This window comes from Gopherus evgoodei, chromosome 1 (assembly GCF_007399415.2).
Source record: "Gopherus evgoodei ecotype Sinaloan lineage chromosome 1, rGopEvg1_v1.p, whole genome shotgun sequence".
Taxonomy (NCBI): Eukaryota; Metazoa; Chordata; order Testudines; family Testudinidae; genus Gopherus; species Gopherus evgoodei.
This window is the reverse complement of record NC_044322.1, coordinates 235,548,042-235,573,729: the sequence shown is the minus strand read 5'-3', so window position 1 is coordinate 235,573,729 and position 25,688 is coordinate 235,548,042. Positions and strand designations below refer to the sequence as shown.

Sequence of the window (25,688 nt, the reverse complement as noted above, 5' to 3'; positions counted from 1 at the left end):
GCTGTCTTTTGCTTCTGCCAGTTCTGGCTTGCTGGCGCCCTCTGGCGTTGAGTTTGAAGATGTGGTTGCACTTGCTGGTGCTGGTTGTTGTTCCAGTTCCGGGCCTGGGACTGGAGATGCTGTGGCTGTTTCAGTGGTAGGCATGGAATCCGGGTCCACTGCCTCTGTCTGGGTCTCAGGTAACACAGACGGGGCTTCTGTGGACGGCTCAGGAACAGGAATGGGTTTGGAAGCTTGCCTGGTTTGGCTACGGGTAACCATTCCCACTCTCTTGGCCCGCCTCACCTGGTTGGCCAAGTCTTCCCCCAGTAGCATGGGGATAGGATAATTGTCATAGACTGCAAAAGTCCACATTCCTGACCAGCCTTTGTACTGGACAGGCAGTTGAGCTGTAGGCAAGTCTACAGCTTGTGACATGAAGGGGTAAATTGTAACTTTGGCCTTTGGGTTGATGAATTTGGGGTCAACAAAGGATTGGTGGATAGCTGACACTTGTGCCCCCGTGTCTCTCCACGCAGTAACCTTCTTTCCGCCCACTCTCAAATTTTCCCTTCGCTCCAAGGGTATTTGAGAGGCATCTGGGCCTGGGGATCTTTGGGGTGATGGTGGTGTAATGAATTGCACTCGCATGGTGTTCTTGGGACAGTTGGCCTTGATATGTCCCGGTTCATTACACTTAAAGCATCTTCCATCTGATGGGTCACTGGGCCGAGGTGAGTTACTGGAGACTGGTGAGATTGAAGAGTAGGGTATCTGTGGCTTTACTTGGGTGGTATGGAGGGTCTTTGGCTGTCCTCGGTTGTAGGTTTATGGTCTGTGTGCCCCCTGGGGTAATCGTTCCCCTTGACAGTAGCTTTTTTGCTTTCTGCCAGTTCCATCCATTTGGCTCCAATCTCCCCCGCCTCAGCGATAGTTTTGGGATTTCTATCTTGTATGTACCGTGTGATGTCTTCAGGAACACCATCCAAGAACTGCTCCATTTGTATGAGGAGGTTCACTTCTTCCAATGTTTGAATGTTGTTTCCTGTTAACCAGGCCTCATAGTTTTTTGCAATGTAGTAGGCGTGTTTGGGAAATGACACCTCTGGTTTCCATTTTTGGGTTCTGAAGCGCCGACGGGCATGATCTGGGGTTATCCCCATCCTGTATCTGGCCTTGGTTTGAAAAAGTTTATAGTCATTCATTTGCGGCTTGGGCATTTCAGCTGCCACCTCTGCTAAAGGTCCACTGAGGTGTGGCCTTAATTCTACCATGTACTGGTCTTCGGGGATGCTGTACCCAAGACAGGCTCTTTCAAAATTTTCCAAGAAGGCCTCGGTGTCATCACCTGCCTTGTAGGTGGGAAATTTCCTGTGCTGTGGAGCAATAATTGGCGCCGGGTTGTTAGGGTTGGCTGGCACATGCAGCCCAGCTTTTGCCATCTCCAGTTCATGTTTTCTCTGTTTTTCCTTCTCTTCATTCTCTTTTTGTTGTTTTTCCATTTCTTTTTGTTGTTTTTCCATTTCTTTTGGTGCTTTTCCATTTCTCGGCGGTGGGCCAACTCTTCTTCTTCTTGCTTCCTTCTGTGGGCCAACTCATCTTCTTCTAGTTTTCTTTTGTGTGCTGCCTCTTGGGCTGCCTGTTCTCTTTGGAAGGCTGCCAGTTTGATGCTTTCTTCCTTTTCTTTTATCTCCATCTCTTTTTGTTTTATTTCCAGTTGTCGCCTGTGTTCAGCTTCTTTAATTGGTCTTCGGCCTCCATTTTGTCCTGGTAGACATGGTTCCTGTTTTCTTGTGTTGGGGTGCCCTCCGGTGTTTCTCTTTTGAACTGCAGGCTCTGTTGCCTCCTGAAGTCTGCCTAGCAACAGTGCTTTTTTCCCTTTCTCTCTCTAGCTAATGTTCAATGAAGGGAAACCAGAAAAACCACTTTATTTGCATGCATATAGAGTGCTGTATGACTCTCAATGGGAGTGCTATTGCATGACAAAAGACCCTTAACAGTCTTCTCGCTTAACATGCAAACCACAAACTGCTAGAGAGAGCAGAAAAAAAAATTCTCTCTGGTTCCCTTTTAAAACCAAACTGTTTCTCTCTGCTAAAAAGCCCTTAGCAGAGAAAAGAAAAATATAATATTCCTACTGGCTTCTGGATTCTGTCTATCTCCCGCCACTGCCACCATGACATAACCTTATTCCCAGATTCTGGACCTTAGCGTCCAAAATTTGGGGGTTAGCATGAAAACCTCCAAGCTTAGTTACCAGCTTGGACCTGGTACTGCTGCCACCACCCAAAAATTAGAGTGTTTTGGGGCACTCTGGTCCCCCTGAAAAACCTTCCCTGGGGACCACAAGACCCAAATCCCTTGAGTCTCACAACAAAGGGAAATAATCCTGATTCCCTTCCCCCCTCCAGGTGCTCCTGGAGAGATACACAGACACAAGCTCTGTGAAACTACGCAGAGTGAGTCCCCCTCTCCGTTCCCAATCCTGGAACAAAAGCACTTTCCTCTTCACCCAGAGGAAATGCAAAATCAGGCTAGCAATCCAACACACAGCTTTCCCCTGATTTCTTCCTCCCACCAATTCCCTGGTGAGTACAGACTTAATTTCCCTGAAGTAAAGAAAAACTCCAACAGGTCTTAAAAGAAAGCTTTATATAAAAAAGAAAGAAAAAATACAAATGCTCTCTCTGTATTAAGATGATACAACACAGGGTCAATTGCTTAAAAGAATATTGAATAAACAGCCTTATTCAAAAGAATACAAATCAAAGCACCCAGCACTTACATTCATGCAAATACCAAAGAAAAGAAACCATAGAACTTACTATCTGATCTCTTTGTCCTTACACTTAGAAACAGAAGACTAGAAAATAGAACTACTTCTCCAAAGCTCAGAGGAAGCAGGCAGACAGACAAAAGACTCAGAGACACAATTCCCTCCACCCCAAGTTGAAAAAATCCAGTTTCCTGATTGGTTCTCTGGTCAGGTGTTTCAGGTGAAAGAGACATTAACCCTTAGCTATCTGTTTATGACAATGTCAGAGTCCAGGAAAGCACAATATGAATGCGAGGACAGGTGGCGGGCTGAAGATAATAAGTGGCAGGCTGAAGGTGGTAGGTGGCATCAGCTTGCTGACCGAAGGCAAGAGGCAATGGTGAGGCTACTGGAGGAACAAACTGATATGCTCCGGCGTATGGTTGAGGTTCAGGAAAGGCAGCATGAGCACAGACTGCCACTACAGGCCCTGTATAACCAACTGCCCTCCTCCCCAAGTTCCATAGCCTCCTCAGCCAGATGCCCAAGAATGTGGGGGGGGGCGCCTCCAGGCACCCAACTACTCCACCCCAGAGGACTGCCCAAGCAACAAAGCTGGCATTCAATAAATTTTAAAGTGCAGTGTGGCCTTGTCGTTCCCTCACCCCACCCGGTGCTTCCCTCCTCCCCCACTACTCCCAGGCTACCTTGGCAGTTGTTTTCCTATTTGTGTGATGAATTAATAAAGAATGTATGAATGTGAAGCAGCGACTTCATTGCCTCTGCAAGTGGTGACTGAAGGGAGGAGGAGAGGGTGGTTAGCTTACAGGGAAGTAGAGTGAACCAAGGGTGGGTGGGGGTTCATCAAGGAGAAACAAACAGAACTTTCACACCGTAGCCTGGCCAGTCATGAAACTGTTTTTCAAAGCTTCTTTGATGCGCACTGCGCCCTCCTGTACTCAGCTAACAGCCCTGGCATCTGGTTGCATGTAATCAGCGGCCAAGTGATTTGCCCCAACCTCCCACCCCGCCATAAACGTCTCCCCCTTACTCTTACAGATATTGTGGAGCGCACAGCAAGCAGTAATAATTGGGAATATTGGTTTCGCTGAGGTCTATCTGAGTCAGTAAACTGTGCCAACAAGCTTTTAAACGTCCAAATGCACATTCTACCACCACTCTGCACTTGCTGAGCCTATAGCTGAACAGCCCCTAACTACTGTCCAGGCTGTCTGTGTATGCAGGGCCGGCTTTAGCAAGTGTCGGGTGCAGGGCTTGTACTCACCGGGTGGCGCTCCCAGTCTTTGGCAGCACTTTGGCTTGCTGGCTGGGAGAGCAGGGCCACGGGGCTTGCTGTGCTCTGGCCAGCCCTCTGGCCAGGGAGCGGGGCCACCAAAGACCCCAGCGGAGCCGACTGCTGTCGGGGTGAGTTAAAAAAAAATTAAGAAGGTGCCTAAGGTGCGGACCCGATTCCGGGGAATTGGTGAATCATCCTAAAGCCGTACTTGTGTGTATGGCTTCATGAGCCATGGCGCTAAGGGGTAGGCTGGGTCCTCAAGGATAACTATTGGCATTTCAACATTCCCAACTGTTATTTTCTGATCTGGGAAGAAAGTCCCTAGCTGCAGCTTTTGAAGCAGACCAGAGTTCCTGAAGATGTGAGCATCATGTACCTTTCCCGGCTATCCCACATTGATGTTGGTGAAACATCTCTTGTGATCCACCAGTGCTTGCAGCACCATTGAAAAATACTCCTTGCAGTTTATGTACTGGCTGCCAAGGTGGTCCGGCCCCAAGATAGGGATATGGGTTCCGTCTGTTGCCCCACCACATTTAGGGAATCCCATTGCAGTAAAGCCATCTATGACCTGCACATTTCCCAGAGTCACTACCCTTGATATCAGCAGCTCAGTGATTGTGTTGGCTGCTTGGATTGCAGCAGCCCCCACAATCAGTTTGCTCACTCCAAATTGATACCTGACTGACCGGTAGCTGTCTGGCATTGCAAGCTTCCAGAGGGCTATTGCCACTCGCTTGTGAACTGTGAGGGCTGCTCTGATCTTGCTATTCTGGCATTTCAGGGCAGGGAAAGCAAGTCACAAAGTTCCATGAAAGTGCCCTTAAGCATGTGAAAGTTTGCAGCCATTGGGAATCATCCCAGACCTGCAACACTAATGCTGCGTCCCACCAGTCTGTGCATGTTTCCTGGGCCCAGAATCAGCATTTCATGGCATGAACTGCCCCATTAACACCATGATGTCCACATTGCTGGGCCCCATACTTCAAGAGGAGTCTGTGTCTATGTCTTCATCACTCTTATCACTGTGCGCTGTCGGCTCCTTGCCTGGTTTGCTTTTGCAGGGTCTGGTTCTGCATATACTACAGGATAATGTGTGTGGTGTTTACAGTGCTCATAATTGCCATGGGATGATCTGAGTGGGCTCCATGCTTGCCATGCCATGGCGTCTGCGCTGAAAAAAGGCATGAAATGATTGTCTGCCGTTGCTCTGGTGGAGGAGGGACGATTGATGACATGGCTTACAGAGCTGGCATACCAGGAACTAAAATCAACAAAGGGGGTGGGTTTGCATCAAGGAGAAACACACACAACAGCCACCTCAAGGACCGAACTCAAAACCCTGGGTTTAGCAGGCCAGTGCTCAAACCACTGAGCTATCCCTACTTCCACTATTCATGGAGGGAGGGAGGAGAAAATATACAAACCAAATCTAGTGATTTCTTGTTTCAGTCCAGTCCATCTCTCTTATACATCTTAGGCTGGTAGCAGACGGGTGCAGTATGACTGCAGGCAGGACTGAATCTCCATGAGATGAAACTTAAAAAGAGAATGACCTGGAGTCACTCATTTATGTCCAGGCACCCTTGACAAACCTCACTGAGGCTGCCAGGAAGCACCCATGTCTGCCCAGGGCGCCCCAAACGACCTCACCAAGGTTGGCTAAAAGAGCACGCAGGAGATGATGACGGCTACCACTCGTAATGCACGATCTGCTGCCAAAAGGCAATGAGCTGCTGCTTTGTAGCTGCAGTACCACGTCTGCCAGCACCCAGGAGATGTATGGTGACGGTGAGCTGAGCAGGCTCCATGCTTGCCATGGTATGGCGTCTGCATGGGTAACCCAGGAAAAAAGGGTCAAAACGATTGTCTGCCGTTTCTTTCACGGAGGGAGGGGGGCCTGATGATGTGTACCCAGAACCACCTGCAACAATGTTTTTGACCCATCAACCCAGAATTCCAATAGGCAGCGGAGACTGCCGGGAACCGTGGGGTAGCTTCCCACAGTGCAATGCTCCAAAGTCGATGCTAGCCTTGGTACTGTGGATGCACTTCACCGAGTTAATGATCTTAAGTGGGGGACACACAACTCCGACTGTATAAGATCGATTTCTAAAAAATTACCTTCTATAAATTCGACCTAATTTCGTAGTATAGACATACCCTGAGGTATTATGAGTTGCTAAACTTTTTTTTTTTTTTTTTTTTTAAAAATAGGGTTCAGAGATGGACTCAGAAGAAAGTACAACCAACAGAAGTGAACAAAAATCAAGGTAAATATAATGGTAACTAGTGTGTGAGAGAGAGGGTAGGAATTTGTTCCTTGCAGATCACCCACTGAGACTCTTGAGTCAAGGTAACTGTGGGAGTGAGCATGAAGTTTAAAGATTTCAGATGCACCGTTATGAAAAGTTATCGATCATAGTTGCTGCTTTAGCCTTCCAAAATGTTTCGTATGCTGTTTTGCTTCCCTTCCTACTTGTTTAGACTCTAATCCTCAAAAGATTCATACAGGCAGACTCCCTCTGAGTTCTGTAGATTCAGTGGAACTCTGAGAGCATAAGGGTCCTCCCATTTGGATTCCTTTGAGGATTGGGCCTTAATGTCTGAAATTTTCTGACAAAGCAACATGGAAAGTGTGGGAGTTTTTTGTTTTGTTGTTTGTTTTTAAATATCGTATGAAAACTCAATAAGTTAACAAATGTGCAAAAGATTCAAGGCCATCAATGACAAGGCCTCTTGAGTTATTACTGGACATGATGGTCTCCCTTTATTGGCTTAAGAGCAGCATGAAAATAGTTTCAGTACAGGCTATGACAACTGGGTGAAGGAAAAAAAGAATGCTTTATAAATTATCCAAAATGCCCAACTTTAATATTTTAAATAAGGTTTAAAAATGGCACCACATATGCTCAAAAGTCTGTTAACTTTTGCCTGAGAACATAACTTTTCCATTGCCAGTATATTTAATACTTGGTTAAGCTGTTAGTGAGAAATAGGTAGCATGTAAGCCTGAAGGAAACAATCAATTTGTGTGTGCTGTAGCAGAAAGAAATGTGAGCATAAAAGCAGTATTTTATTTGTATAAACCAGCTCCTTAGCCACTTTAGTTGTTGCTGTGCCTGAGGCAATTTCAACAGGGATCTTTAACTTGTTGCTTATAGATTCAGGTAATGTGACGTAGAAATCCCAATTGCTTACCCACCTCCAGCAATGATATAAGGGCTGTTTTAAGAGTTAAATATTGTAGACCAAAATTAATGTTGAATATTTGTCAGATTATTGTTTGAGTTCTTCCACATTATTGAAATATATTTCACATCTCTATTAGATAATCATACCAGTTTTTTTCACAAATTTGTAATGTGCATATGATGTAAATAACCAGAGCTTTGTAGATTATGCCTGTGTAACTTTATATTCTATAACTATGCACAGTTTTAGCAGAAAAAAAGGGTTTTCAAGATTGTCTGCTGAAGCCAAGATTAATGAGAAGCTACAAAACTTCAAAAATAAATGAAAAAAAAATCTTCTTTTCTGAATTTCTTTCTTTAATTGCCTGAAATAATTGAAAATGAGGCTTCCCTCCCTCAGTAATTCTATCCATTTTACCAAGCTTTCTGCATTCAAGGATGATTTTGGACTAATGGAGATGTTGCTTTACAAAGACAATTTACTTTAGTTTTGCAGAAAGCCTCCCCATGAGACTTGCCTGAGAATTCCTTGTGCTTGCTGTTGTACAGCTAATACCTAGGGGCAGCTCATGCAGGCAACATTTTTGGGGTGAATCTGTGTTTAAGGCTGAAGCTTTCTGTAGCCTAGAGAAGATAATTAATGATCATAAACAGAAAACAGCCGAGGGAATTGTTTAGGTGAAGGGGAGCATGTATGTGACTATCTTCAGACCACAACTGTACATAAATTTGATTTATGTACATTTGATTAACATGCAGATGAACTAGAACCTTATTCCTTTTGTCTTTTTAAAATATTTCAACTTTGCCATTAATGTCTCTATATTTATTAGTAAATCTTTCAATGGTACTATGAAGTACAGCCCTCTTAAAAGAACTGCTGAAGGATGACTGGGTGGCCCAAAGGATTGAAAATTGGCGATAGTTTCATTCTAGATTGCCAGTTTAAATCCAAGCTAAGTATATTAGTGAGTGGAAGCTATTGCTGTTTTTTGGCTGTTAAGTGAAAGTAAACTATGTGAAATTAATTTGGTTTGAAAACAATTCTTGATCACATCAGCCCGGTTTTGCAATAATTGTCATATTAGTTGCAGTCACAGCATACAGGGCCAAGACAAGTAGTAGGAGGTCTCATACCCATTCTCTCATCCTAAAGGTGGTTCTCTTCCTTAGGGTTGAGGTACGTTGATCTCTCATTCTGAGAAAGCTGATCTGTTGAGAAACAGAGCATTTCTACTCTAGGGCTGTCAATTGGCACTTTTACTTTTTACAAGCGCTAACAGTTCACATGGACACACTAATTGCTCTTCGGTCAAATCCTAAGAAACATTGACAAGATAAACAATGTGTAGAAAATGTAGGTCTTCTGGTTTTATTTTAGGAAGATTTTAAGAAGTCTAATAAGGAAGCAGCCTTGGGACCTTCTTTTGGTAATTGGAACCGGAGTGAGTGCTGCTGTAGCACCAGAAATACCAGCACTTGGCTCATGGAGGAAGCTGTATTGAAGCTGTGATTGAAGCAGCTGAACAGCTGAGGTGCTTCATCCAGGAGACGTTGCTGAATTCCGCAAAAAAGTGATCAAAGACAGAGACTTGCTTGTAGTTGCACATGATCTCATAAGAAAGATGTCCCCAGTGAGTGCGTAAATAGTACTTATATTTAAAGACATTATTATTATAGCAGTATCTAGGTTTTGAGCCCTTTGGGGCAGAAAGAGTCTGTTTTACTATACAGTACTTAGCACATTGGGTCTTGATTTCTAATAGGGACTTGTAGGGGGTTACTGCTCTCTGTGTGTGTGTGTGTGTGTGTGTGTGTGTGTGTATTATTTTACTTGCATTAATTTGAATGTTTTATTTCAAACTCATTGAAAACTGTGGAAACAGATTATTCTAATTGCCAAGACACTTGCTTGTGTTATGATAAGGCAGAGTCTGTCAGTGTTATTTTGACTCAAATAGGAATTATAGCTTTGCTGACTGAACCAGAGATTGCAGCAGAAATGTTGACAGACCTTGACACTATTGATAGGCTTAAGTTGTTCCAGCTCCATTTATTTCAAATAAGGAAAGTCCACACATGTCCAATGTGCATCTATGCCACTGATTTTGAGATTGAGAAGTTTTCTTCGGGAAATCTATTAAAAACAGCCTGAAGTCTTCCAGCAGAAATGATTCCAGTGGAGAATACAGAGGAGAATATAGATAAAATTTGTCATCTATATTGAGAGAGGCGCGCGCACACACCATAATACTCCCATCCCCTCAAGGAAAATCCTGCATATACAGATGGGCTTTGCAGCTCATCCTGAAGATTAAGAATCTCTGGCTTGGTTGAGCAAAAGTGATTTCCTGAGACAAGCACCCCAGACTTTAAATCTAGGGAATAGTAACTTTTGATCTCAAAGGTAATGACAGCACTTGTGATTTCCCATGAAGCTAGGACCCTAACTCTATACAGCTTCTAAACATGAACATCAGCACATTGAATTGCACCTGGAAGTGATCAGGAAGCCAGTGCAGTCTGTGGAACTCTGATGTGTTGTGAACGCCCTCTGGTCTACCCGTCATGGAGTTTGGGCATCCAGCTAAAAGATGAGTGGAGCATATTTTAATATTTCAGTTTGGAAGTGACAGGTTTAACTGTGGCAAACTACAGAAGAGATTCCCCCCCCCCCCAGGCCTATATGTCACACAAGTTGATTCCTGTCAAAAAGCTTTAGAAAAGTGGATGACCTTACTATATGAGCTATGTAAATAATACAGCGATGTGTGAAGCCATTCAAATTTATCTTTGATATTTCAAACCCTAATATTTATGTACTATAGGAGCTGTCTAAATCTCATTATTTTAGTAAATTCCTTTTAAAGAAAGTATTGGACAAATGGTTAAGAATCGTTGCTGTCCTGCTGAAGGCGGTTACAGTAATTATTTTTAACTATACACCCTATTTTATCTTTTTCTTCAGCGCACAGGTGATACCAAGCCCAACTTTTTCCAGGATTGCTTAATGGAGGTGTTTGATAACTTGGAACAACATATTCAGAATCCTGTTGTTCTACAGTCAGTCCTCAGGCTAATGGAGAGAGCACTATGGTCCTTACAACAACTATGACAATTTACTTGAGATTTTTGGTCAGCAACAGGGTAAACCCATGGAGTCTTTAGACCTGAAAGATAAGGATAAGTTATGGTAAGGCAATGAAAATGTCAGGACTCTTATAGGGGAAGGAGTTGTCTTGTACTTTTGCAGGTTTTTTCACTAGTTAACTCATTGCAAATCTTACTACTTAGTTTTCTGTAAAGCTTTACAGTGAAGTAAAATAATAGACATGGACAGTTTTCCTTGTCCGTTTTGAATAATGTGATACAATTTGCCAGAAAATACCAATGGTAGATTTCTTATTACAGAAACAGTTCATGTGCATGACGTAACTGTAACAATCACAAATGTATCTTAAAGTAGTGAAGTGATTAACTCCATCACCACGACACTGGAAAGGAAGACGCAAAGATGTCTGACGGGTGTGAAGATTTTCTTTCTGCTTTACTCTTGATGTCTTCTGTTTTGTAAAAAGCTAGAATGCTCTTCGTCAAATTAAAATACGTTGCTTTTGGTCAAAAGAGCAAAAAGCCTTTAAAAGGTTTTGTTTATATTATATTCTGAACATTTTACAATCTACGTTAGGCACTTCTGTTTCAAAATTTTAGTAGTTAACTGTTTTTCTGTAACTTATGCAAGTGATGGCTGATACTGTGATCTTAGTATACAAGGACAAAAATATCAACTGCTTTACATGTTTGGGCACTTGTAAAAGAATATAGTTCCCCTTTTTCAGTAGTATAATATAATCAAAGTAAATATTACATTCATGATTTGCTTTAGGTTCTTCAGCTGGGCAAGAGGTCATATAAAGTATGGAGTTCTTCATATTCATGGCTGTATACGAGCCCTGTGGAATGGTGTTGGTCCTTCAGGATTAAAGATTTACTCAAGACCCTGAAGTAATGGTACGTGTGACTTTAATTCAAGAATATACTGTGTTTTGCCAAACTGAGTGTTTCATTTCTATTTTTATGTGTGTGAAACTTTGACTCATGGGTCTTTGCCATATAGATAACATTTTTTCTTTTGGATGTTAATATTCTTAACAGGAGGTTCTGCAGAACTTGTATCTGACCAAATCCTTCTTGTTTGTGGGCTGTGGAGAGACTCTAGTCATGATCAAATAGTTCCAGGCTCTTTTTCTGTATACTGTAAAGAACTAAAGTAGATTTAGAACATTATATGTTGGTGGTTAAAGAAAATGAAGACCAGCTTTTTTAAACTCCAGGCAGATATGCTTCTGCATGAATAAAAGTAGTATCCTATGGTGATGCTTTGAATATTTCCCGGAGTATGTCCAGATCTAACTGCTCAAATCTGCAAGCAGAGGAGTCCAGGTATTTTTTGTTTTGTTATTTTATAATGAAATTCTGTGTGTGCAACTGAATTCTTCTTAGTATATTCTTTGTGCAAGTGGCACGTGATTTGAGATGTTATCCAGTGGGTAGTTACAAGTGCATGCATGAAAATCTCTGCTTCTGATTGACCTACTGAATAGGAGCATATAATAACAAATTGTAACTGAATTTTTATACTTTCAAATGTTTGGATTTCTTGTAAATTTACCTTTGTGCTCTGAATTCCTGCTTGCTTAGTGTATTTGTCAACTATAGTGTTCTTGTAAGGTATTTATCCCTTAAACTCACTTTCATTAAGTGCAGTTCCCCAGCTAAAATATTGGTTGTAGGCATTATGAGAGTTCAGAGAAGATAACAAAAAATGCTTAAAAGGCTGTACGGATTGACTCAAGAGGAAAGCTAACAGATACTATAGTTTGGCTAAGCATGAAGTTGGAACATAAAATTACAATGCATCTGACAAAGTGGGTATGTAACCCAACACAAGCTCATGCTCCAATACATCTGTTAGTCTATAAGGGCCACAGGACTCTTTGCTGCTTTTACAGATCCAGATTAACACGCTACCCCTCTGATATATAAAATTACAAGTGATTAGTGTACACATAAAGATAAACTTATCGAATGTCTTTTTTTTTTTAAAATACAAAAAGTCAAAAGGGAGATGAAGAGAGAAAAAGGATGACAAAATACTTTGGACATGCTTTCCCAGCAATCTTCCTTTCTTCAAGGTTAGTGCACTAGAGTGAGGTTTATTCTACTGTGGCCCTTCATCAGGACACTGGAGAAATATGCAACAGGGAAACTAACTTTGGCGTAAAAGCTAGTAATATAATTTCTCAGCTGTTCTCAGTTATGTCTGCTAAACTGTTGTGACTAGAACTCTGTCAACGTGATTATAAACAGTATAGTCAAAAAATTTGAAGTGAAGGCGGATGCCTTACTGGGGTATTGATTTCTTTAACATATAGTCTTATCCAGATTCCAGAATAGAGATTAGGTGAGTGGTGGATTTCTCCAAGAAGGCCACTGAAACCTCTAGGTCTTCAGGAGGTTGGGTATGTAGGACATTTAAGAAAAGTCTGGATGTGTTTGATCACTTCCTACTGGGACACACATTGAAAAGCAGATCTTTGCAGATACTGGCTGTGGACTTGAGTCTGTCCTTTAGACGTACTTCTACTGGTTAGTCCTATACACACACTTTTTTTAAAAGGTCTGAACAGCAACTGATAGCTAGTCAGTCAGGTGCAAACCAAAAATTGATCTGATGACAGCCAGTGTAACATGCTGATTAAAATCTGAATTAAAAGGAAAAATGCCATGCACCCACATCAGTGGGTGGGGGAACTTGATGAGGGTAGTGGTGAAAGGGGAACAGTCCCAGTAGCAAGGGAGGAAGACACTCACCAAGGAACAATAGGAAGCTCTTCCCCTTGGGAGTCTCTGGAACCCACTGGCCAGCTAGGGGAGAAAGGTGCTGACTGGCCAGCATTCTCCAGCTCCCAGGATTTAGCCTCTTTCAGCTCCATTCCAGCAGGCCACACTACTCACCCAAACAGGAATGAGAATGCTACCTGATGGATTCTGTGGGTCTAGCCAATTACGAGTTTAAGAGGTCAGGAAGGAACTTTTTTCCCATGGCCAATTGCCAGAGGACCAGGGAGTATTTTGCTGCCTTCATGGCACCTTCAAGCCACAGTGGGTTGAGTAGGAATGTGCTTAATACCTAACTAAGGTACTGGGGTGAGGTTGTTATTTGTCACAACTTGCGTCTGGTTTCCAGGGTGGTTAAGAGAATAAAATGAATGGTTCCCAGAGGTAAAAGACTGGATTTTGGTAATGGGCTTTGGACTCATGGTAGGTTCAGACTTTGTGGGCTGAAGTCAGACCTTATGGGCTGAGGACCCCACCCTGCTGCATGCTCTGTTCCCCTTATGGGGTGCTAGGACTCAGAGCTGAGTCCTGGGGGGTAGGCTGAGGAGAGCCACCCCATGTTATAGGTTATATGGTAAAGAACCCTGTAACTCTGGCACCAATTATGGATTATATGGTAACGAGCCCTGTAATCCCCCTACTAGAACCAATTAAATGTCTGTTATAGGAGAGCATGGGTGAGTAGTACCTCTCCCCTGTGTTAAAGTTTTTAATAAAAGTTGCATTCTGCCACTTAATTCCTCATTTCGCTGCTGTGTCCACATCAAATCACTACTGGCAATGACTGCAAGCTTAGACTACAACCTTGCAAACACGCACACAAGTAATCTTGTTAAATTCAGTGGGACTTCTCACATGCATATGTGTCTTTCAGGATTTAGTTTGAGTTAAAGGGTCTTCATTTTGATTTTAATAAAAAAAAGTTAAGAAGGAACCCAAACTAAATTGGTTACAGATCTGGAAAGCAGCTTTTCAGGTTATACAGGTGGCAGTGAGAAATTGACTTCACTTATTTTGTGTGATAGCCCATCTCCGGGGTGGGTGTGTGTCACCACCTCATTTTTGTTTTGTTTTTCTCACAAATTATCAATAGTTAATTGTCACTAAACTTTCTTCAGTCATCTATTTCTTTATCAAGATTGAAAGAGAACAGAATCATGTGCTAGCTTTACAAAATTATGAGGTAGGTCCGTTGCAGATGGATCACGACTGTAGTTGCATTACAAATATATTTTGAACAAGCTGTGCCAGTGCCAAAATTTTGTTACAAACTGATGAAATTCTCTCATTGGTATTAGCATTTTGAGACTACTTTTAAATGTCATGTCCTCTGATAATCTGTTTGAAAATTCAGTATGTTCAGATTCTGTCATTTGGTAGTTCTCTTGATTACTGTGCTGCTCATTTTATAGAACTCTGTCTAGGTGTAATACTGGAGTAGTTTCCTGTCTGCCTTTAAAAGCCAAGTCAATGTTAGATATTGTATAATGAAGTGTTGGAAGGTACTTGCATTAAGCGTGCTTTATTTCTAAAATAAAAGGGCTTGACGCTTAGTAGGCAGCATGTATTATATAAAAGATACAAACATCTTTCTAGCAACTATTTGGTTTGGAGTGTCAGAATTTTATTCAAAAGCTAGTAGTTTTTTTGTTGCTTTAGTTTACTATATAAAGCAAAGAATATCCAGACTAGTTGTTCACAGTTGAATTGTTCTCTCTTTCTAGATGCTGATCGAGTGAATAGTACAACACTGTTGGGTAAAGAATATTTTTATAATACAATTTTCATAAGTAACAAGAGGTGAAATATAATTTAGACAGTAAATTAAGTAAGAGATAAGATGACACGATCACTGCAGTGGCTATGAAAATCTCACTAAGTTGCCTTAGTGGTAGATGACAGTTGTTTTCAGTTCATCATAAAAGGCAAACAGTTCATGCTAATCAGACTGATTTACCTTTGTGCAGTCTTAGTTTGCTTTAAAAGTTGTCCCTTTAACTTGCCAACCACCTTCTGAACTTCTGAACGCTTTCAATCATAGAGCTGGGACTGAATACTGCTGCTGTTTTCTTGCCCCCAAACAAATGCTGAGCAGTACAAGGATTTAATGTTTTCTACCTTTTCAGATTCACTATTTATCTTTAATCCTATCATTGCTTACTTTGATCTTCCCTAGACCTCCTGTTTGTCAGGCAAGTCAAGGATGGTAAATATCTGTTCAGAATTTGCTCATTCATGGGTGTACTCCCTCCTTATTAGAGAAAGGACTAATACATTTAAACATATGGTATAAGGGAGTTAATATTAAAAAACACTGTCGACCTTAAAGAATTCTCAGATGTCCAATTTTAATTGCTATTGCTACAAATAACATCTAAAATTAACTGAAAGATTACAGTAAAATTCTCCTGTTGGTTTACTTTGGACATTTTAAAGTACTTAGTGTCTAATTGCTCATGTCCCATTATCTGTGTGGGTCTTTCATGCTGCAAGCCGAGAGAGAACATTTTGAATTATAAAACCAGACATTGGCAGGAAGGCTTAGAGACAAGTGTAGGATCTAAAACTGTGTTTAACTCACTAAACTAACTAGATTTCATGCTCGTGTTCCTTTCAGATTAGTCACTAAATCTATCTTTCAGAAGAGAGCAAACAAAGGGCAGTGAGAAACTGAAAATAGGAAAACAAATCTGACCCCTGCTCCATATTGCACATTCACTTATTTCCTTGTAATAACTTAACCACCAACTCTCTCCCACCAGCAAACATAGAGGTAAGAATGGTTTTAAAGGGTGGTGTGCTCACTGCAGGAATGGGACTTGTCATAAATTATCACTGCAAAAGCAAAAATTGTATTCCTTCTGCTTTTCTTAGCCCAAACAGTGGGGGCCTACTTTAGGTGCTGATGCCCAGTGTAATGATGGAAATGTCCTCAGGTGGCTCAGCTCCAGAGGAATCCCTCATTCTGAGGCGGCTGTGGAGGGAATATTTGACATCCTGTGGCCAATGGTGCAAACATATATTATTGGTCAGCATTATGTCCAATAAAGGTAACATTTATTTACCTACTCATAACTTTTCCTTCTCCCTTGTGGGCACCTGGTGCTCTGTGACCCATTACAAGGGTTATTCCTTCTTGTCTAAACCTAGGGGTCCTTTTTTTTTTTATTTTATTTATTTTATTTTATTTTTAAAGCCTCTCTGGTTTCACAATGTATTGTTAGCAGCTAGAGCTGTTTAGAGAACTGATTGCCTCTCTAATTCCCCAGCCAACTGCTCAAACTGAGAAGACAAACACTATGAAAAACGATCCTGCTTAGAGACAGCTAGTCTACTTAATCATTTATTATACAAATGGAAATGAAGACTTACAGCAAAGCAGGATCATAATATGAGGGAATCCCAAGATTTTTTCCCTCTCTCTCTCTGCAGGAAGGATTGAGAGATTTCTCCTTCAACTGGAATTGAATGCAAATTAGGTGATGCCCTGAGTGGTGGTCTCACAGAGCATCAGGTGGCCATTTCACAGAGGAAAAGTTATGGGTAGGTAAGTAAACTACCTTTCTCCTGAGTGGGCACCTGGTACTCTGTGATCCATTACAACTGGGAAATAGCCAGAAGTAAAACACATCTCCACAAATTAGAGGGAAACTTAAAACATCAAGTAAACTGAACATACTGGAAGTACCAGTGTGCCACAAAGGTCCTATTGTTTGCTTTTCATGTGAATTGTAACCAATTTCAGAGGGAATCTTAAGAATAGAGATCCACCTTCTTAACTGCTTGGAATTCTAGGAAGTAGTTCTGATGAGCTTTTTGGGTTAGCCAGTTGCCTTGAATTGAATGGGGCCTATCTGAGCTCTCTCAATGATATAGCAGGTAATCTCGTTTCCCATTTTGGAAATTCCATTTACAAATGAGGAAAATGTGTATAGTACAGAGGTGCATCCCCACCATGGACCAGTTTCCACATTCAGCTACTGTTATATTATATAATACGAATTCCTGGAAAGCAAATACTTGTAGTTCCCAGAAGAAATGCAGATTGTGACATCTTTCCTTGGGCAACTAGACTACAACCAATCCCTGATAAAATGCCTAGAGGTAGGCCAGATCCTGAGAGGGAACTGAGGCATTCCTCTGAAAACTTAAGTAGGGGGACTGGAGCAGCTGAAAGGTCTGGTCAGCATACAGCTGTTATCTCCTAGAGGTGGGTTATCAGCAATTCATCTATGTTGTAGATTGGCCATCAGAGTTACCATCAAACTGGAGAGAAAATAAGGAATGGAAGGGAAGCCAAAGCACACTGCCAGGAATTGGAAATATGTCAGCAAAGTGCAGGTAGCAAGTTGGCACACGGGGACAGGTTTCATTGTATGACAATGAAAATACAAAAAAAAATCTTCAGTAAGGCCTGAACTCCATGTAGTAGTGGACCTTGTATACTGTAAAATGATTACTTTTACTATAATTGTTCAATATGTGGTGTGGGTGCAGACAGGTATTCCACTGAGAGGTGTGTGCACCTAGCTCAACAAAGCCAGGTAACTTTACATAGCAGTACCTGTAGAGGTGGCACTTGTGCCCTCTGGCCTTTGCCCTGCCCCCCCATGGCTATATAAGGGTAGTACAGTCTCAAATCCCTTCATTTCCTTTGCACTAAATGTGAAGAATAGAGACCCCAATGCAGAGGGGACAAAGTTGGGTCATGGTCTATACATCTGCACCCACATCTGGAAGAAGAGCTGCAGTACAGAAAGGTAACCATTTTTTGTTTGAGTAGCTGCAGACAGTGATGAGCTGCTAAAATCTTAACAACCGGTTCTCTGTAAAAAGTTCTGATTTAAGAGATTTGCCACAGTATTTTTTTTTTATACCAATAGGGTTACCATACCTCCGTATTTTCCCAGGAGGAATTTTTAAATTTAAAAAAATTAAAAATTATTTCCAGACGGCTATTTAAGAACCAAAAAGCCTGACATGTCTGGGAAAATATGGCTGTATGTTAACCCTACCTAAAGTTCTTTTTAAAAAAGAGGGGGCTGAACTAGAAATGAGCTCTGTTTCACATGTATGGGTCCCTGCCACTCCCTGAAGGTGTGCTAGGGTGACCAGATATCCTGATTTTATTGGGACAGTCCTGATTTTGGGGTCTTTTTCTTATATAGGCGCCTATTACCACCCACCCATCCCAGTTTTTCACACTTGCTGTCTGGTCACCCGAGCGTGCACACGTGTGGGTGCCAGCTACTCCCTGCTCCCCTCATTGAAGCAAGTGTGCAGGGTTACTGCCTTGGGAACTGCAGGGCACCAATGGATGTGGGGCTGGCTGCAGACTGGGGCATGGGGCAGGGCTAGCTGCACACCGGGCAGGGGGTGTGCAGCTGGCTGGAGACGGGGGGGGGGGGTAGGGCTGGCTGCAGGGTGGTGGGTACTCACTGGGAGAGCAGCTTGGAGCAGCCCGAGCGGCAGCATGCAGCCCAGGCCCAGCAAAGCATCCAGGGACCTACCAGACAGCAGTGCGAGCCCCAGGGCCAGGGGTTGGGGGAGCAGCAGCAACAGGGCCCATGTTCAGGGCCAGTTGGCAGCCCACATAGCTGCTGCAGCACAGCGCCCCTGGTGGCCGGAGGAGGAATTACATCACATCCCCTCTGGAGCCCATTGAAACTGCAGCACCCTCCTCGCAGGGAAGCAGGTTAACAACCGGTTCTAAAACTGCTTCAGAATTTAACAACCCGTTTGTGCGAACCAGCTCCAGCTCACCACTGGCTGGAGACATGGATTTCTTTCAGGTGACTAGCAAGTAATACTTGTAGGAGGTGGGCTCAGAGTCTACCGAAATAGCATCTTCCAAAGTTTTCATCCGACCTGGAAGCTACTGTTATAGCATAATGTTTGGTAAATGTGTATGTAGGACCACGTAGCAGCCTTGCAAATACCCAAATTTGAAATGTCATTAAGAAATGCCACTGAAATCACTTGAACTCTTGTTGAATGAGCCTGCAGAGTTTGCAGGGTGTGGCCTGAGCTGTATTAATTAATGCAGGTGGTTATCCACCTGGAAAGCTGCTGTACTGCTGCTGGCTGATTTGCTTTCATCGTATTTGCAAAAGAAATGAAAAGCTGATGGTGATTGAAAAAAGCTTAGTCCTTGCCAGATAAAAAGGCAGCCACCATTTCACATCTAGGGTATGAAGCCATCGTTCCTTAGGATTGGAATATGGCTTGGGAAAGAATACAGGTAGGTAAATAACTTCAGTTTAGGTGTCAGTCTGCTATTTCATTGAGACCGGAGAGCAAGTACACAGCCCTGCTCTATCTGCCACTAGGAGAAGTATGGTGACATTCTCCACGGTGTGTAGAAAAAGGGTAAGAATTTCTCTGAGCTGTGGAATGGCTCTGATTTGCTTTGTTCCCCCTCTGCACAAAACCCTCGGCTGCAGGAGGCGAGACAGCACCGGGGTGGTGGTGGAAATGATGGCACTACTGTTCTTAAACAGCCATGGTAAGGGCTGTGGGCTACAGCATGTAAGCATTGCTCCTATAGGTAGTACTAGGTAATGCTGACATGGGGGTGCTAAATGTATGCACTGTGTATGGAATACACGTCTGCGACCACAGCAGCCTGTACAAAAGCAACACTGGGTGAAACTTGTCAAGTCTCTTTCTTACTAGGAAGAACACCCCAAAAAATTCCTCAGGAAAAAGTAAAGCTGGCCTTTACTGACTGCTTTCTAGTTCAGGGGAAAGTGGGAAGATAAGATGGATGCATCAGGAGAACTTGAAAATCAATGGGGGAAGACTGTTTTGAGCCTATCAAATATAGACTTCTTAAAATTTGATTTGGAAGGCTTGAAAAACTGGAAAAAGTTCTATTTTTATGGGGAAAATAGGGTAGAAATCTCAGGTTGGTTTGAGAGGTTTTTTTCTTCTTACCTTTTTTGGTCACAGTACACAAAGGCATCTTATTGAAGGGTTGAACTAACCATGTCAGAAATAGTAGAGAAACCATCAATCCACTGGACTACCCTTCTCTGTTGTACAGATTCTGATGCTTTTGCAGCTGCTCCAGTATGTGATTTGCCTCTTAAAAGTGGGAATGCCATTTTAAAAAAAAATTAGAGGCTAAGGAGCCGGAGAAGAGCAGAGCTGGATGTGAGCAATCATGCTTGAAGTCCCATGCTCGTACAATGATCCCTCACTTTCACAGACCTTAGGTGGCAGGCCAGTCCCCGCCCACAGACAACCTGAAGCATATTCTCCCCAGTAACTACACACCGCACCATAGTAACTCTTAACTCAGGAACCAATCCATGCAACAAACCTCGATTCCAACTCTACCCACATATCTACACCAGCGACACCATCACAGGACCTAACCAGATTGGCCACACCATCACCGGTTCATTCACCTGCACGTCCATCAATGTAATATACACCATCATATGCCAGCAATGCCCCTCTGCTATGTACATTGGCCAAACTGGACAGTCCCTATGGAAAAGGATTAATGGACACAGATCAGATATTAGGAATAGCAATACACAAAAACCTGTAAGAGAACACTTCAATCTCTGGACACACAATAGCAGATGTAAAGGTAGCCATCCTGCAGCAAAAAAAACTTCAGGACCAGACTTCAAAGAGAAACTGCTGAGCCTCAGTTCATCTGCAAATTTGACACCATCAGCTCTGAGGATTAAACAAAGACTGTGAATGGCTTGCCAACTACAAAAGCAGTTTCTCCTCCCTTGGTGTTCACACTTCATCTGCTAGAAGAGGGCCTCATCCTCCCTGATTGAACTAACCTCATTATAGCAGCAAAGAATCCTGTGGCATCTTATAGACTAACAGACGTTGTGGAGCATGAGCTTTCGTGGGTGAATACCCACCTCGTCAGATGCATGTAGTGGAAATTTCCAGGGGCAAGTGTGTGTGTGTGTGTGTGTGTGTGTGTGTAAGCAAGCTAGAGATAATGAGGTTAGTTCAATCAGGGAGGATGAGGCCCTGTCCTAGCAGTTGAGGTGTGAAAACCAAGAGAGGAGAAACTGGTTCTGTAGTTGGCAAGCCATTCACAGACTGACCTGCCACCCAAGGCCCGTGAAAGTGTGGGATCATTGTCCAAGATGGGTTGTAGATCCCTGATGATGCGTTGGAAGGGTTTTAGCTGGGGACTGTATGTGATGGCCAGTGGAGTCCTGTTGGTTTCTTTCTTGGGTTTGTCTTGCAGTAGGAGGCTTCTGGGTACACTACAATTTGACACCATCAGCTCAGGATTAAATGAAGACTGAATGGCTTGCCAACTACAGAACCAGTTTCTCCTCCCTTGGTTTTCACACCTCAACTGCTAGAACAGGGCCTCATCCTCCCTGATTGAACTAACCTCATCTCTAGCTTGCTTGCATATATATATATACCTGCCCCTGGAAATTTCCACTACATGCATTTGACAAAGTGGGTATTCACCCACGAAAGCTCATGCTCCAAAACGTCTGTTAGTCTACAAGGTGCCACATGACTCTCTGCTGCTTTTACAGATCTAGACTAACAGGGTTACCCTTCTGATACTTGCTCATACAGTAATCCTCTAAGCTTTAAAGCCTTGCTGAAGTGGTTTTACACCCGTGCAACATCATGGTGCGCACTCCTCCCTACTGCTAACGTTTTAGTGCACATAGCTATTAGTGCCATAGTCTTGTTGTTGGAGAGGACAGGCCAATAGTATGAAGTAGAAACTGCCATCAGTGTCACTTTGATGAAAGTTACTACTGGGTTCAATAAAATAGCCAGCTCAGCTGATCTGGCATATGAAACCCTTTTGGGACTGCAACCTGCAGGGCCGGCTCCAGCCGAGCAAGCTTGTGCTTGGGGCAGCAGATTCTAAGGGACAGCATTCCGGCCAATTGTAGGGCGGCATGGCTGCCCTATTTTTTCTTTTCTTTTTTGCTTTGCCTCCAGATCCAGCCGCCCTGTACCCTGTTTTTTTTTTTTTGTTTGCGCTAGGGGCGGCAAAAAAGTCAGAGCCGGCCCTGGCCACCTGATGTGCCTAGTCTACCTCTGAGTTCATTCTCCCTGCCAGCTTGGGCCTTCAGTATCTTGCCTTGTTTGAGCCAGACATAGTTGCCTGTTGCAAACACAGATCCAAGTCTGAACCATGTCCCCCACAAGCTGTAGGCTTAACTGAAAACAGCTTAAGAAGTGCTCCTGTCTCCAGCACTCAGATACCCAGCTCTCAATGGGGTTCAAACCCCAAATAAATCGATTTAAGCTTATACAGAGTAAACGCATCACCTTTTAGAACACTGATAGATATGCACAGCTGTTTGCCCCCCCCCACTCCTCCCCAGGTATTAATACTTACTTTGGATTAATAAGTAAAATGATTTTATTAAATGCAAAAAGTAGAATTTAAGTGGCTCCAAGTAATAACAGACAGAACAAAGTAAACTACCAAACAAAATAAAACATACAAGTCTAAGCCTAATACAGTAGGAAATTAAATGCAGGCAAATCTTACCTGTTCCAATAAGCTTCTTTGATGTGGACTAGGCCACACTTAAGGGAGCACAGAAAAGAGGGTTAACTGACATGAATATGCCTACATTATGGGCCAGACATGCTACTAACTGAGAAACACAGTGAAAGGAGTGGGAAAATGTCAGGTGTCTGAAGGAGTAGTGATTCTGTTCCCCCCTCTGGACAAAACCCTCAGGTTGCCCTGATGTATTTAGGGTTTGTTTTGTTTTGTTTTTTTAACAGTGGCGTCAGTGTCTGAGTTGTTGGCAGAGAGGAGAGTGGAGTGTAGACTAGGTAGCACCACAACTAGGATTAGCTAATGCCCTTTCTAGAACAACTGGGGCAAAACACCTGGTTGCTGTGGCAGGCTGAAAGGAGTAGGGCATTCAGTCCTTTGTGTACTTCCTACCCCTTTGACAAACCAGCCTCTTGGAGACATTCTTGGGTACCATATTTCACCCCAGGAAGAAGGAAAAAAATAGCCAAAGACCTCTGGCTTGTTGCTTCCTAAAGGCCAGATCTTGCTGCTAAATTTCTGCTCCCAAGTAGCTCCTGCTGGAGTCAACCCTCATTGCTGTTTCATTTTGGGCTAAAACACCAAGTAGCCAGCAAAACAATTTTCTTAGAGACTAAAGCAAGATGCTCCTGATGAATTTCTGCCCTAAACAGCTTAAGGCTTTCTTGCCGTATAGTGGGGTGGGGGAGGTGGCATATTATTGCACAGCTGGGCTGTGAGCAGGAGCTGTTCGATCCTAACTGGTCTTGCTACACTGCTGTTTTCTCATCCTAGACTGGTTTCCTGGAAACTCCTGTTCTCAAAAATTCTCTTCCTCTCTACGTGGTGCCTCCTAGTAGAGACAAATAAAAAGTATAATGGAAAAGATTCTGCTTATCACCAGAGAGAAGGCCTAGAGCAGTGGTTTTCAAACTTTTTTTCTGGCAACCCAGTTAAAGAAAATTGTTGGGTCACGGGCATCAACAAAGCTGGGAATGAGGGGTTTGGGCTGTGGGAGTGGCTCAGGACTGGGGTGGAGAGTTGGGTTGTGGGAGGCATCAGGGCTCTGGGGTGCAGGCTCTAGAGATGAGGGGTGGGGAGCTAGGACATGGGGTTGGGGTGCAGGAAGGGGCTCAGGATGCAGGCTCTGGGCTGCAGGAAGGGGCTCAGGGCAGGGGATTGGGGTGCATGCTTATGTTGGGCAGCTCCCACTCAGCAGTGCAGCAGGGGTGCTAAGGCAGGCTTCCTACCTGTTCTGGAACTGCAGAGCACCCCAGAAGCAGCCAGCAGCAGGTCCAGCTCCTAGCAGAGGTGCAGAAGCAACTCCACATGGCTCTTTCCTGCAGGCACCGCCCCCAACTCCCATTGGCTGGGAACTAGCCCATGCCAGTGCAGAGCTAGTGCTTGGGGTGGGTGGTAGTCCTCAGAGCCCTGGGGCACCCCCCCCCCCGAGCTGGACCTGCTGCTGGCCACTTCCAGGGTGCAGCGTGATAGGACTTTTAATGGCCCAATCAGCTGTGCTGAGCAGAGTCACCACGACCCAGTGCCCTACATTCTGCGACCCAGTACTGGGCTGTGACCCACAGTTTGAAAAACACTTGCCTAGAGGAACTACCTGCTAAAGTGGAGATGAAATAGGGGGGAGTTGGAGGTAATCAGGTCTCTGAACAACTCCACCTGCTAGCAGTACATTGTAATGTAACAGCTATTTTTAAAACCTTGCTTGGAGGATGAGAATAACCTAGCTGTAGGGGATGAAGGAGCACCAATTGTCCACAAGCCGAAGGAGTACAGTGTCACTCTCTGCACAACAGAAGTCAGGATCTTTGGTTATAAGACCCAAATATAAGAGCTTCCAGCTGGACCAGTACTACTTACGTGTAGCTTAATATGTGATGCTTGAAATAATGTGTTTAACAATAATATAAGAAAGATTTTAATATAGCTGTGTGTAATTTTTTAATTCAAGTTTTCTGTTTTTCAGAGACTTCATGTGTGGACTGTGCAAAGAGAAAGTTAGGAGAAAATGACTTGGATCTTTCCAAGAGGGTGAAACAATCAGATAATGGTATTCTCACCTCCTAATAAATAAAATCTTAAAACTCCAAGATGTGTAAAAATAATCTCTGAAAAGTTTTCAGAGCTAATTATTTCCAGGACTGAAGTGGATTAAAAAGTTCAAAATCTCTCAGTACATTTCTAGGGGGTTTAAGTGGTTGCAGGGCAGTTGAAATACTAACTGAATTAGATAATTGGCAGATGGCTGCTACTTCTCATACAGTCAATTTATTACAAATCTATGACTGACTGATTTACAATTATTATTTTTTTTTGTTCTCATCAGTTGATACCTCTGCTGTTGACCTGGGCATTGTAAAGAAGTTCGAAACCCAAGTGCAAGGCAACTGCACAGGAGCGCCAGAGGGGGAAGCAGAGAGCTGGGCTCTCACTATTCCAGAGATTCTGTGACTTTCTCTACTTGGCATTGACTATAACAAGCCTGCTTCCTGGCAAGAACAACTTGGAATGGCATTAAGAGTTTACCTTCACATACCATAGTAGCCTGCTGCTCTTAGCAATTTTTTCTCTCCCTAAGTGAATTATTCTCACTATCATTAGTCCCAGTCAAGAGCAGGAGGTAACTGGGGGTAGAAAGTGAGCTAAAAGCTGTTAGAAACTAACATTGTGACTGTACCCTAAGATTAAAGTAAAAGTTTTAAAAATAGACGAGGATTCATTTCCACACCACCACAAAAAGGCAGCGTTAAGTTACCTAAACTAAAAAGTTAGAGAAGGCTGGGGTTCAAACACATAAAAGGGAAACTGGCACAGCCTATAAAGAGACATTTTAAGTAGAAATTAAAAATAAATTAATTTTAACCTTAAGACCTGCAAACAAGGGTAGCACACTGTGTGTCTGTCATCATTCGGACAACTTGCTTGTGTATTTTATTTTTTCCCCAACCATCCCCTTTCATCTACTTTCTTATTCTTGGTTCCTCTTCCAAGCTGCTCTATATGGGCATGCCCCTGCACCTCTGACTGAGTCAA

General features: G+C 43.1%; 1 protein-coding gene across 1 annotated transcript in view; it reads left to right on the top strand.

Moving 5' to 3' along the window:
* FAM118A (family with sequence similarity 118 member A) overlaps positions 1-25,130 on the top strand; it is a 38,303-nt gene extending 13,173 nt beyond the window's left edge. The window contains 17 exon segments of the mRNA XM_030539669.1: positions 6,249-6,304; positions 8,607-8,718; positions 8,720-8,753; positions 8,756-8,859; positions 10,194-10,327; positions 10,329-10,412; positions 11,112-11,171; positions 11,173-11,236; positions 11,381-11,491; positions 11,493-11,543; positions 11,545-11,575; positions 11,578-11,598; positions 11,601-11,627; positions 11,630-11,668; positions 14,851-14,883; positions 24,622-24,705; positions 24,982-25,130. Coding sequence (XP_030395529.1) covers positions 6,249-6,304; positions 8,607-8,718; positions 8,720-8,753; positions 8,756-8,859; positions 10,194-10,327; positions 10,329-10,412; positions 11,112-11,171; positions 11,173-11,236; positions 11,381-11,491; positions 11,493-11,543; positions 11,545-11,575; positions 11,578-11,598; positions 11,601-11,627; positions 11,630-11,668; positions 14,851-14,883; positions 24,622-24,705; positions 24,982-25,106 — 1,170 coding nt within the window. The 3' untranslated portion in view covers positions 25,107-25,130.
* The last annotated feature ends 558 nt before the right edge of the window (positions 25,131-25,688 follow it).